This window comes from Pelodiscus sinensis, chromosome 21 (genome assembly GCF_052426305.1).
Source record: "Pelodiscus sinensis isolate ZL-2025 chromosome 21, ASM5242630v1, whole genome shotgun sequence".
Taxonomy (NCBI): domain Eukaryota; kingdom Metazoa; phylum Chordata; order Testudines; family Trionychidae; genus Pelodiscus; species Pelodiscus sinensis.
Genome location: NC_143072.1, coordinates 1,362,322 through 1,375,314, shown reverse-complemented (window position 1 = coordinate 1,375,314; position 12,993 = coordinate 1,362,322). Strand labels below are relative to the sequence as shown.

Here is a 12,993-nt window from a genome sequence, read left to right as displayed (position 1 = left end):
CTAAATATGGTGCAAATGAAATCTCTGTTTTAGGACCTTCCTTTTGGGACCTTTCCCTCCTGGTATTAAGTTGGCTATCTGTTGCTGCTGTGTGAAGGCTGCTTTCAACATTCACTTTTTAGGGGAGAGAGGCAGTTATTTAATGTATGGGGAAGTCAGTGGAGCCACAACTAATGGCCTGACAATCACAGGAGTTGTCATGGCCTAGGTTGGACTTGAAGAATAAAAGAACTGATGTGACTTTTTACAGAAAACGAAAACTAAATGGCCATTTCCTCTTAATGAGAATATGTTTCTGTTAAAGTGAAATAAGGTGTTTCATTGCATTTTATTTGCTATGCATATAAATAAAACAAGGGGGTTGGGTGTGGCTGAGAGAGAATAATGTATTCGTTTTACTGCATGAACAAGCTCCAATGCAAATACACTTCTTAAGAAATTCAAAAATAAAATTCCTTGAAGAAGTGTTGGCCAGAAAAGCAGGTGCATAGATGCTAGATGTGGCTAGCAGTGCAGAACAGGAAGAAGTGTTCCAATGACTTGCTCTTTGTTCCCCAAATGGAGCAGATCGCTCGGATGTCAGATACTTCCCGAAGCTTTGAAAGGGGGAGGGCTAATGCCTGCAGGGCAGCAGAGATTATAAAACACTGAGTACAGCCATCAGGGCAGGCATTGTGGGATATTGGTGGAAGCCAGTTCTCTGGACAAAACAAACAGCAGAGTCCACATTGGCTCTGTCGACAATAAAGGGAGGGGAAAAGACTAGGCTCTTGCAGTGATGGAAGCTTTTTGTTGCCCAAACTGGGTGTTTTTCTCTACAAAAATCTCCCTGTAGTGTAAACACAGTCATTGTTTTGTCACCAAAAGGCAGGTTTTGGCAACAAAACATGCCAGTGTAGACAAGGCCACAGTTTGGTGCCCAGTATAATACATTTGTGATTTGAGTTCTGTTGCTTTTAATGTTGACAGCTTTAGGCTTCAAAGTTTCAGGGAATTGTTGGACACCAAAAGATTATTCAGTCCGAGATTTTAGCATCCTGCAACTTTAATGGAGCCTCCACTACTTTTCTGTCTTTGTAATCTGAAATCTTCTCTTATTGGCTACTAAGAACCTATTGTTATGGCTGGTGGGCCACACATTTCTTAGAAGGTTTGGGGATCAGAAGTTTATCTCTGTAGTTTGTCTCTTACAAGCAAAATTCAATACCATATGTTGAATTATTCAACAATCCCAGTGTTGTCTTAAATATTCCTATGCATGCCACAACTGTGGGAAAATCTTCCATGATTATTGTATTGTTGCACCCAATGCACAGCTAGTTTTTTCAATAAATGGACTTTGCACCCTACTGTGGGGTCTGGGATGGAGGGTGGGAGCATGAGGTAGGGGACTGGAGTTCAGGAGATGATGTGGGTTCTGAGAGTTTGAGTGAAGGAGGGGGTTATGAAGGAGGATGGTGTTCTTTAGTAATGATCTGGGACAGAAGAATGGGGTGCAAGGTCAGGAAAGGGATATGGGTCCTGGGGAGGCGTGTAGGAGGAGTTTCAGGTTTCTAGGAGGGAGTTATGATCTGGAGGGGGTGGGTAGAGTGGGTTCAGAGGGTTTGGGTGATGACTTGGGGCAGGAGGAGGGTTGGAGGCCTGGGGCAGGTAGATGGGCGGTGGGGGGGGGGAGGGAAACAAGGGGTGGGATGCCAGAGGCAGGCTCAGTCTGGGAGACACTTAAGCAGGTTGGCTCCCTGCCTGTCTGCTGCAGTCCCATGCTAATTGACTGGCTGCTCCAAGAGGCTCTGCTCCAGGCTGGGGGGAGGGGGAGAGAGAGAGAGAGAGAGGAGGCTTTGCACACTACCCTGGCCTCCAGTAAAAATACCCAGCTCCTGTTGGCTGGAAACTGGCTATAGCTGCTCTGTGCTAAGGATCCCTGGCCATATCTTGCCTACCCCTGATCTAACTACTTTCATAGTGCAAAATAAGACCTGTCTGAAGCAGTTCTTCACTTTCTTCCTCTTCTCTAAAATTGGAAACAAAAAACTGTTTTGACAAATCTGCTACTTCTCTATTCTTGCTTTCTAATTCATTACTAATACTTCTTAGTAGACAGCATTTGTTTGATTTATTTATTACAATTCTCTTCAATGTCATCTGTTTTTCTTCTTGCTTTTAACTTCTGCTTATTTCTAAAATATAGATATCCAAATCACTGTTCTTACCAGATTTTATTTTTATTTTTTGAAAAGCCTTCTGTTTAGCAGTTATTGCTCTTTTATAGTAGTGTCTAACCACATTCGTTTCTGTTGCTCTTTTATCTTGCACAAAATTAACTGGGATGAATTTCAAATGTAGCTTATCCAACTGTTAAGTATTTCCCTCTTCTCTGCAATAGACTTCAGATCTATTCTAGAATTCCAAACCAGAATCTGTTGGACATATTACCCTAAAATTTTCCAAAAAGTCAGAAATATTGAGGGTTTATTAAAGTGCTATGTGGGTATTTGTATCATTATCTCAAGCATGGTTCTAGTTTCAGCCAGATCATATTTTTTAAGATTAAATGAATTGTTCTGTATCTGTAACAGTAAGAAACTTAAGACATCTGTGAGGCGGTGTAAACTAAGAAAAAAATATTGAAATCCTTCTGAATTGGTCACTGCAAAAGAAAAATCTCAGACCCTTGCTTCCCCCCTCCGTACCCCCTCCCCCGGTTTGACTTACAGAATCCTGTAAAATAATTTATACACACACACACCTCTGTAAACCTAGTCTGTTTTGTACTTGTTAAATTAGTTTAGGCTTAGAAGTAACAGAAAGGTGGCAGGACCACCACGAGAGAGCCAATAATTTTAATTGGGATTTTTCTCACAAACTTGAGAGGCTAAAGAGCTAAAATCCTGGCTTTTTATTTTTCATCTTGTTGTGTCAGTCTGACTTTTTAATTGATATTTACTTCTATCTAAATCATCTTTTGTTCAGTTTCATAGCATTGGTAATTTCTGCCCAGGAGAATAGCAGAGGCTTTGTAGTTAGGAGCAAGGTATTTTGGCAGAGTTATGTGGAGAAGATGGCCCAAAACCTAAATTATGCCTCACTCTAGCAAGTAGTTTTTCTCATTTTTTGTGAACATGAGATTGTCAAATCAATTAAAAGAAAAATATGGCCATATTTCTTCATAAAAATATCAATATAGTGCCTGTTGACTTAAGTGGAAATGATGCACGTATCTGAGTGGAAAAGTTATAAATATAACATTCAAATACTGGTTGGACTTCTTTGGTCCAGTACCCTTGGAACCTGATGGGTGCCAAACCAGAGAATTTGCCAAACCACAGGAAGTCAGTATTGACTAGCAGCTTTACCAACACTCCACGGCTTGCTGGGCTCTTAGACGTTTAAGGGTAAATTATAGCTAAATAACAGCACAGAACACTGAGAGCCGGGACTGGTAGCTGTAGTATAAACAAACTATATGGGATTGCAGGAAACTTGGCCACACCCATGATAAGTGGACATCCAGATGTTACCAGACTAGAGAGGTCCAACCTGTTTTGCAAAAGAAAAACACTGCAGAATGATTTGGATAATGTTGGCTTATGTACTGATAAATGACCCATGTAATGCAGCATGGCTTAATTTAAGTGTGGTATTGAATACAGATGAAGGCTTTTCTATATATGACAGTTTAAAGTGCATTCATGACTGCATTTTTAACTAAAAGGGTGGCTGTGGCAGGAGCACTAGACCTCTCCCAGCATGCTTGTGGTCGTTCCTCCCCCTTTGCTGCCTTTATCAGAAAGAGGCAACAAGAAAGGGGGTTGAGGGGTTCTTCAAAGCAGCAGTGCTGCGTGGAGCCAAGGAACCTGACACCGGACTCCCTGTGGAGTTTTAAAGCTACAGTGCTGCATGGAACCTGGGGTCAACTTGGGACTCAGAGTCCCCAGCTGACCCTGGCCTCCATGCCATGCTAGCACTTTGAAACGCCGCGGGCAGTACGGGGCCAGCGGGGGACTGCTTGAGTCCCCCATTAGCCCTGTGCTCCTCCCATAACTTTCGCCTTTAAAGTGTAGCAACAGCCATTATCAACTAATTGAATAGTTGATGCAAATTGCATCGACTATTCAATTAGCCTATTAATCTAAATTTAACTAATTCACACTGACGGTTTACAGCGCTGTAACTTGCTGTGCTCTGGATGTGTGTGCTTTTTCATACCCCTGAGCCAGAAAGTTACAGTGCTGTAAAGTGCCAGTGTAGACTTGGCTGAAATATAGGATGGTGGATAGTATGTTGAAAGTACATGGTCAAAGCTTGCCTGTAAGTGTGACATCTATCTTGGTAGTTTGGTTTACTATAAATTGATGGAAGTTATTCTGGTATTCATAAAGAATGACTGTAGACAAAGGATATTGTGTTGCTGGTAGAAAATAATCAGCAAAGGTGTAACTACAAATGGGATCTCCTAAATTAAAAAAAAATTCTCTATATAGAACATAATGATCCCAATGAGCTATTTGTGATCTTAAAAATAACTCTGAAGAAAAGCCGTAATACATTGACATGTTGGAGGAACTTGTACTTCGGTTATTGAGAGGGGGCATTTCCATTCAGAATAACTAAACCAGAGAGTGTTTCCAAAGTCAGCAAAGGAAGCAGGTGATGTAAGCCACTGAAAAATGGAACTGTACTGAACTTGAAGTAGACATACTATGTTAGTTTGATTTGGGAATTATTATGCAAGTATATAATGCAGGTGTGTATATATATATATATATATATATAACCGGTTTACTGTTGGTAATTTACTATATTACCTTACTGAGTTATAACCCTAAATGTTTTGAGAACATCTGCTTGACTTTCCTCTGCTCCCCTCCCCCCAAATGCAAATAGTCATTTTTGGTTTAAAGAAAGAATTCCCAGGCTGTAGCACTTAGAGCTTAACTACATTCAAGAGATGTAATTTCAGAAGGCTGGTATCTTTGCTCTGTACTACTTTATTTGTAAACTAGACTTTGGACATTCTTTTGAGATGAGTAGATATAAAGTCCTTTTTTTTTTTTATTTGGAATAAATTACCTTCTCTTCAACTAAGAGCAGTTACAATCTTGCTGTTTCTTTTCTTTTTCTTTGACAGAGAGAGCTTGATGCCACAGCAACATTATTGGCTAACCGACAAGATGAAAGTGAGCAGTCTAGAAAAAAGCTTATTGAGCAAAGTCGTGAGTTCAAGAAAAACACTCCAGAGGTAAGGGGAAAAGCTACTTAACAGTCATTTGACTTCCTTGATGTAGTACATTTTTAGCAGGCACTTGTTAGTTTATTTTTTATATATTTGGTAAATATATATAATAAATGTGAAATAAACTAGATTGAGTGAATGTGATTGAAGGATTTTCTTTAGTGTATTGCTTAATTATCTTAATTGTGACTGAATTATATGGAGACTCTTTGTCTAGACTGAGTGTTCTATAATTGTTGAAATAAGAATTGACTTTTTGTGGGGTCTACATTTGAATACCATGCTTAACACAAATGGCTTGTTTACATTTCATAATCATCTAAAACTCAGAGACATTGCAAAAATATTTTTTAAATGGTCATTCAAACTTTATCACTCTTTCATGCAAATAGAATCTGGCCTTTTAACTCCTTATACATAGATCAAGGGTGAAATTTCAGCTGTGCTCTGAATTGGCTCGTGTTTTCACGGGGATCAAATGGAGTTATACCATTGCCTTCGTGGATAAGTTTTTTTTTGTCTGCCCTACTGCTGAGCAATCATTGGCCTAGCTCTATATCCACTGGTCAGAAGGGGCAAAGCTGTGGAGGGAGCCATGGAAGTACAGAGACAGGCGAGACACATCAGGGATAAACATCTTTTCAAGGGCTGATTTTTCAAATAGGCAAAGTTTCTGGATGTTGATGGAAGATTCATATGTGTATTCTGAAAATGTTATGTTTTTCTGACCCTTTATTCTATAAAGAATAAAACTTCAGATTCCTGAGACTGCAAAAATGACTTTGTGCATTTAACAGTTTGTTGGCTTATTTGGAGAGCTGTCCCTGGCAAACTTTCTCACACACCGACAACTGTATTTTTATCAAACAGAAGTTTACTGAAAAAGGTGCTTTTAAAATGCATTGTGTGATGTTTCTTAGTAAACTTTTAGTAGATTGTGTGGCTGCTAATGCTCAGAGGAAAGCCCTGTATTATTACATAGGCATTGTTTTCCCACTTGGCTTTTCAAGTCTGTGGCTTGCTTCTGCAGTAGACAAGACACACACAGGTAAGTGAAAGGTTTTTACCATGTTAATCATATTGCAGTAGAATTTAATATTTTTAAAAAATAAAAACACAGTACTAAACCTTTTGTTCACTAATTGGTAAAGAATGTTTTCCTTTTCTTCAGAAGTAGAGATGGATTAGATGCAAAAAAATGATTTTTGGATTGTCCTCAATATTTGGGGAAGTTTGGATCTGTTCTGACTTTTACAGCTTGGGTTCATTTCTCTTTAAGTCACAGCCATCACATTCTCCTGGAACTTGTATAGATTTCTCAGTGTTCCTTTTCCCTCTTTCCTCCATTGCTGTAATATCTTTTTTTTCCTGTCGTCTCCTCTTTTTTTCTGTCGTCTCTTATTTTGAACAGAAATATCATAGTCCTTCATCGTACTCTGCTTTCTTTGTCAGAATTCAAAAATAAAGTGGGTTGAAAAAGAGAGGAAAGTAGCTACTGTAATTGTAACCAGACATAGCAAGCTTGCGACGTAATTACTGCTTGCAGGAACAGAGGAAGTAGCTTAGATGTGCCAGTGTCAACCTGTGCTTCCTCAGGTGATTTGAAGAAGAATTACTTCTATACTAATATGTTGTGTCCCAATGGGTATTCCTGTCAGTGCACAGATGCACTGTACACCTTTTATCATAGATTTGTATAATAGTGTCCATTCACTTGCCTGTGTGCTGTTGGTATTCTCCTGCCCTGAACCAAGGCTTTATCAGGCTTTGCATGCAAACTCACCCACAGTTCGTTCTTAACTGCCTCAGTCTGAAACAGGGATAGCATGTCCACTTCTTTGAGTATGGGCAGGGGAGCATTGTTCCAGTACATACAGGCTCCGCTGCTACCTGGTCCTCATATGCCCTCATATGCCAAGTCCTTGGAGTTGGAAGCAGAGTCCTTCTGGTCCGGATCCAGCAAAAGTTCCAGGTCCCACAGAAGAGGACACCAGCCTCAGCTCTGACAGTGGCAAACCCCAGCCCAAAGGCTCTTTTGGACCCTCTGTGCCTTCCACCAGGGCCAGAGCTGAAGCTGCCACTTATACTCGAGGTCCATATCTGGCTTTGGCAACCTATGTGCCTTCATCTGGCCAGCTGGTTCCTGTACGCCTTGTGCCAATGCCCCGGCTCCTGTTCAGACTCTTCCAGCACTGGCATCTTCACACAGGCTATGCTTACCACAATTGGGTTGGCATTGACGAGGTACTCCTGGAGCCTGCAGAAACCATCTAGCAAACACCCGTCTCTTCTCCCCCCACCAACAAATATGCAGACAGAAAATACTATGTCCTAGCCAAGGCATGGACTACTTCTCCCATCCACAGCCAAATTCTCTTGTTGATGCCATCAATTGAAACAACCACAGTTTCGATCCACACCCCAGGATAAGAAACATATTTGGGCAGAAATATACTCATCTCCTACCCTCCAGTTCTGCATGGCAAACTATGCAGTTCTCCTGGCCAACTAAGATTACTCCAACTACACTAAGCTATCAAAGCTTGCTGATGAACTGTCAGACCACAAGTGCCCCCAACTACAATTTATTATCAGAGGATCAAATTATCCTGAGCAGCCCTACAGGCGGCTATGGATGTTGTTGATGTAGTGGCCCGAACCACCACCACAGCTGTTATGATGCATAGGGCCTCCTCAGGAATTCCCCCAGGTGCTTCTGCTCGAGGTTGAAGACCTCCCATTCAACAGGGGGTGGCTGTTTGCATGAAGGACTCTCGTGCTATGCTCTGCCCACTGGGTATCTATGTTCCATCCAACAAGAGATGGCATTACACCCCATCCTTGACACCTCTTTCAACCTGTGGTTGAATTGCCATGGATTTTGTTGATGGAAACAGCACTCCTAAGGATGTCAGTCCCCACACACCCAACCTGGGGCATCTCAGCTCTCCATGTCTGAAGCCCAATTTTGAAGCTTTGGCCGAGTGTCTGAAGAACTTGTCCCCAGAATCAGCAATAATAAAATCACTTGCCTGCCTATTTGGCCATCACTTCTACTCATTCTGTAAGGCATGGACGATGTAATGGAACAGTGGGTACTAGAGACTGTACGCTCAGGGTACGCTGTCCTGTTCCTCTCTCTCTGTCTCTCTTCAGGGATCCTTCTCATGAGCACTTCCTACAGCTAGAGGTATGCCACTTCCTTCAAATAGGTACTACGGAACTAGTTCCCATTCTGTATCAAGGAAAGGGATTTTATTCCAACTGCTTCCTCACTTAAAAAAACTGGGGGATGGAGACCTATCCTAAACCTCAAAAATTCAATGAATTTGTGCACAACTGCAAGTCAGTTTGTTTCTCCCTCCGGGCTTGGGGAGCAAGGTGGCTGTCTGGGCTGGGAGAACCATGGCTGGCCTCTTGGGGAAGAGGTATCTGAATTGTGGCGGGTGTGAGGGGAGCATTTGATTAGGTTCTGAGGGAGAGGAAGTGCTGGTATCTAGGCTGAAGGGGACCTACGGCTGGGCTGAGAGGAGGGTGTGGGTGTCAGGCCACCCGCCTGGGCTCTGTGTGGAGGGGAAATGGAAAAGGGCAGAGAAAAAGGAACTGGGTTGTCAGAAGGGTTTCTTTAATTCTCTAATCTTGGGCTCATTTTTGAGTATGTTTGTATTGTTACAGACATACTTACTGACGTATTTTGAAATACCAAAATGATTGAAACTGGTGTGATTTATGTAGCATTATTTTTGCAAATTACATGTGCAGAATTTTTTATAATGCACAGAATTTTTATTTTTTGAATGTAGAATTCTTAATTTTTTTTAGTGCAAAATGCCCCCAGGAGTAAACTTTATATACCTATGGAATATCAACTCAGATAGAAAAGTAATGTATTGGGCATTTTCCTTTTTGAGAAACTTTCCTCCTTTCCATGGCTTCAGGAATAAATGTGGAGTGTGATACTAGCAATTGTTTCTGACTGGTATTGTCACGAGCACACTTCAGAGAAGCAATGTGTATTCTGGGAATGTTTGGAGTTGCAACTAGAGGCTTACAGTAAATTTCCAAAGCTTTATTTAATTTCAGAAGGAGAGCTTTTACCTTCTCAAAACTTGTAATTTTCAACATCCTATTTCTGCATTTCAGAGATGCAACTGGGGAATTTTAAAAGTCTGGTTAGTTGTACTTCATTGTGAGCAGCAGCTGAGGAGGCCTAAGGTTCAGAGGTTGGGTTATCTAATCATAGATCTGAAATAGTTAAACTATTGTATGCAAGATCACATGAATTGTCGTGCCAGATCAGCTTAAAGTCTGATTCTGATCCATATAGGACAGTGGTCAGTAGCCATTGAGTTAGGAAAAGATACAGTAACTGGGAATGGAGCATGAAACCCCGTAATTACTAGTTAAAGAATAACCTTAACATAACAGAAGTTTTTTCATAACCCGTGTCTGTGAGTGAGTTGCTTATACTCTGAAGCGTAGAGGCTCTGTCTTTTAGGGGAAAATATTTTTTTCTAGTGTAATGTAACAAAGGCTGTTCTCATCTGTATTGTCTATTTTTTTAAAATTTTTACAAGGCTCTTGGCTTCAAAGTGATCATGTGGCATTGAGTTCCATAATCACAGAATGTCCCTTGTTCAGTATTTTACTACTACTTATTTGTAGTGTTGTAGTGCATAGAAGCCCCAGTCATGGATGTGGACTAATTTTGCTAAGTGCTGTACATATAGAAAACAAAAGACAGGCCTTGTCCTAAAAAGTTTACAATTTAAGTACAAGTAGAAAAGGTAATTTAGAAGATAATATTCATTATTTTGTCTAGTTTGATCATATATCCTCTTAATCATGTCCTTTCTAAATAGTCCCAATCATACCTGTTAGTAATTCTTGGCATGAGGCCGGGGGATTTCCTGATGCTGATCATTAGACTGCTCTCTAGTTCCTGTCCAAATTCCTAGTTGGGTAATTCCATTGAGCTTACTTACATTTATGTACCTTATGAAAACTAACCCATGCTCTAGGTGCTTCACAGTAATTTTAAAACATAGGAGACATTTCAAAATGCAATTAGATATAAATAATTGAGCCAAGACTTTGCATGTAAGTAATAATGTTAAACATCTTTGATAGGGATGTTAAATGTAGTTAAATCCATCGACTAGTTGATTAGTTGATTATTCATTGACTAGTCAATAAGCAGGGGAGCTGCAGAGAGGTTAGCTCCCGGCCTGGGAGTTAACCCTACTGCCGCTCTGCCTTCTAAGAGCCAAGAGTCTCTTAATACATTTAAAAGGCTAAAGTGTAGCAGGAGGGACCCAACACAAGCCAGGAATCATGTCATGGCTTTAGCTGGGTCCCCCCTGCTGTGCTTCTGGCAGCTTTTAATATTTAATATAGTTAAGAAGCAGAGATGCGGCGTCTGGGACTGGGTGTGAGCCGGGAATCAGCTGATAGCCAGCTCGCGCCCGGTCCTGCTGCCCCTTTGCCCCCTGCGGAGACGTTGCTGAAGGGAACCAGCTTTTAAGCCATTCCCTCTCCTCCCAGCACTGACTCCTACTTCCCCCCAATAGAGGTAGCAAGGGAGGGGGGAAGCGACTAGTCGAGGGACTAGTTGACTATGTGATAAGCTTTTGTTATCAGTTGACTAGTCACTTACATCCTTAGTCTTGGACAAGAGGACCAATAAAATTAACCCCATTCCCATCAGTCTTCATCTCCTTGCCTCTCCACCTACTCTTATTAAATCCCTGTAAAAGAGAAGGTGTCTTGCCTTATGCCCAGAAGACTAGCAAATTCACACTTTGTTGGACCGAAGCAGGGTGCAGTTTCTGTTGGATACAGTATTCTCTTATCTTAAGCTGTTTTACAGTATTACTGTGTACCATTAAAATCTTCCATTGAAGAAGGTGGCTGGACTTTAGTATTGGGGCTAACTAATCCTGTAACTATAGTCCTGTAAAGCATTTTAGAATGTTTTGAGATGGAAAAATAAGTTTTTTTTTCTAATCTTAGTAGTTGATAGCTGATTTTTTGCAGCAGGGTGGGGAAATTGTGTACACATTAATGTAAGGTGTAGTAGCTATTTTTGAGCCGGAACTGGCTATGATTTTTCCAATTTGAAAAAGAAACCATACATTTTTTTGCGGCCGGGACCACTTGATTTATAGCATTATGAGGCAAGACCGCAGGGTATTTGTAGATAGTCTGGCATTCGTTATTTACTTTGAGTGGAGTTCGTTTTGATAATTTAAAATCAGAAAAAATCTCTATCAGTTCAACTTACCATTTATACAGATAGGACTAGAGATAGTTTTTGCCTAAATTTGTATTAAGATTAAAATCGGTTTCTGTTGTAACTAAAATACTACGCTTGAGACTTTTTTTATTAGCTATTCTGAGGTTCCTATATTTATCTGATGGAGTGGGAGGGGGGGGAAGAAGCAAAATGAGAGGGAAAGAAAGATGAGTGGACCAGTTGGTATCAGGAAGTGGTGTCAATACCAGTTTTGTGGTGTCACTTTGTGAGACATGCAGAATCAGTGAGAGACTTGGCATAAAGGAACTTACAATCTGAAGGAGCTTGTCCTCTGATTCTTTAGTGCTTTCTGCATGCTTGCTACTTTGATCACAGGCCCCTTCAGAGGATCAGTTGAATCATTGATTCTTCATTGTTGCCTTTCCCTGTTGCCAGGTTGAATATATGTTCCATCAGTAAGATTTAGGAGGTAAGGGTTTTAATGCCAAAATTGACTTCTCTGTTTTCTAAAGCTGATTAAAGATGAGATCAACAGGGATGTGGTAGTACAGTGGGGAGCCTTTAGCACGTCTAGCATAGGTGCATTCTCAGAGTGAAACCGTTTCAAAATGATTTGGGAAATAGGATATTAGAAGTTGCCAGCAGACTAAAGAAATGAGCACATGAATGGAATGTGCCCCCCTGCCGATCTCAAATTCTCTTCTAAATAAATGGAGATTCTGTTGGGTGGTAATGTAGTTGCCCTTGGAAAGTACAGTAAGCTTCCGATAATCCGGCATCTTTAGGACCAGAACAGCTCTGCCCCGGGCTTCCCGGAGTCAGCCGCTGATCAGTTTCAGCAGTGGCTGACTCGGGGATGCCTGGGGCAGAGCAGCTGGGGTGCTGCCGGGTTGGTCCCGTAGCGCTGCCCCTCGGCGCTGCGGGACCAACCCGGCAGCACCCCAGCTGCTCTGCTCCAGGCGTCCCCAAGAGCAGCTGGTGTGCTGCCAGGTTGGTCCCGCAGCCCCGAGGGGCAGCACTACAGGACCAACCCGGCAGCACCCCAGCTGCTCTGCCCCCAGCTTCTCCGATTCAGCTGCTGGTCAGTTTCAGCAGCGGCAGAATCGGGGAAGCCGGGTGCAGAGCAGCTCCAATTGTCCGGCTGCTTCTGAGTTCCTGATGGTGCCGGACCATCAGGAGTGCCGGAGCATTGGATGCCGGACCAATGGAGTTTTACTGCAACATTCCGTCAGGATCTTAGGAATACATAAGATATATCAGATAGTGGTTGTTTTGCTTTCTGAAGTCTGTGTCTTAATGTACCTCGGTCTTTTTTTGTTTGAATGAAAGCCGTTAATTTGATTCACTGTGCACCATCCTGGTTGATGGTGATTATCCACCCGAGGAAAAACCTGAAACTGAGCTACAGATGCAGACTGATTTCTCCTTTGGACCTGTGTATTTATTGTTTCAAAAAACTTTTTCTGATTAAGTGCAAACTTTTGGCAGTAAAGGTATGCAGTTT

At 41.6% G+C, this 12,993-nt stretch overlaps 1 protein-coding gene across 6 annotated transcripts in view; it reads left to right on the top strand.

The window, feature by feature from the left end:
• The window catches only part of CUX1 (cut like homeobox 1), a 398,058-nt gene that overhangs the window by 70,138 nt on the left and 314,927 nt on the right, over positions 1 to 12,993 (top strand). For all 6 annotated transcript variants that reach the window (XM_075904409.2, XM_075904408.2, XM_089772231.1 and 3 more), the window contains exon 2: positions 5,129 to 5,239. In XM_075904409.2, the coding sequence (XP_075760524.1) occupies positions 5,129 to 5,239 (111 nt within the window). The remainder of the gene's footprint in view (positions 1 to 5,128; positions 5,240 to 12,993) is intronic.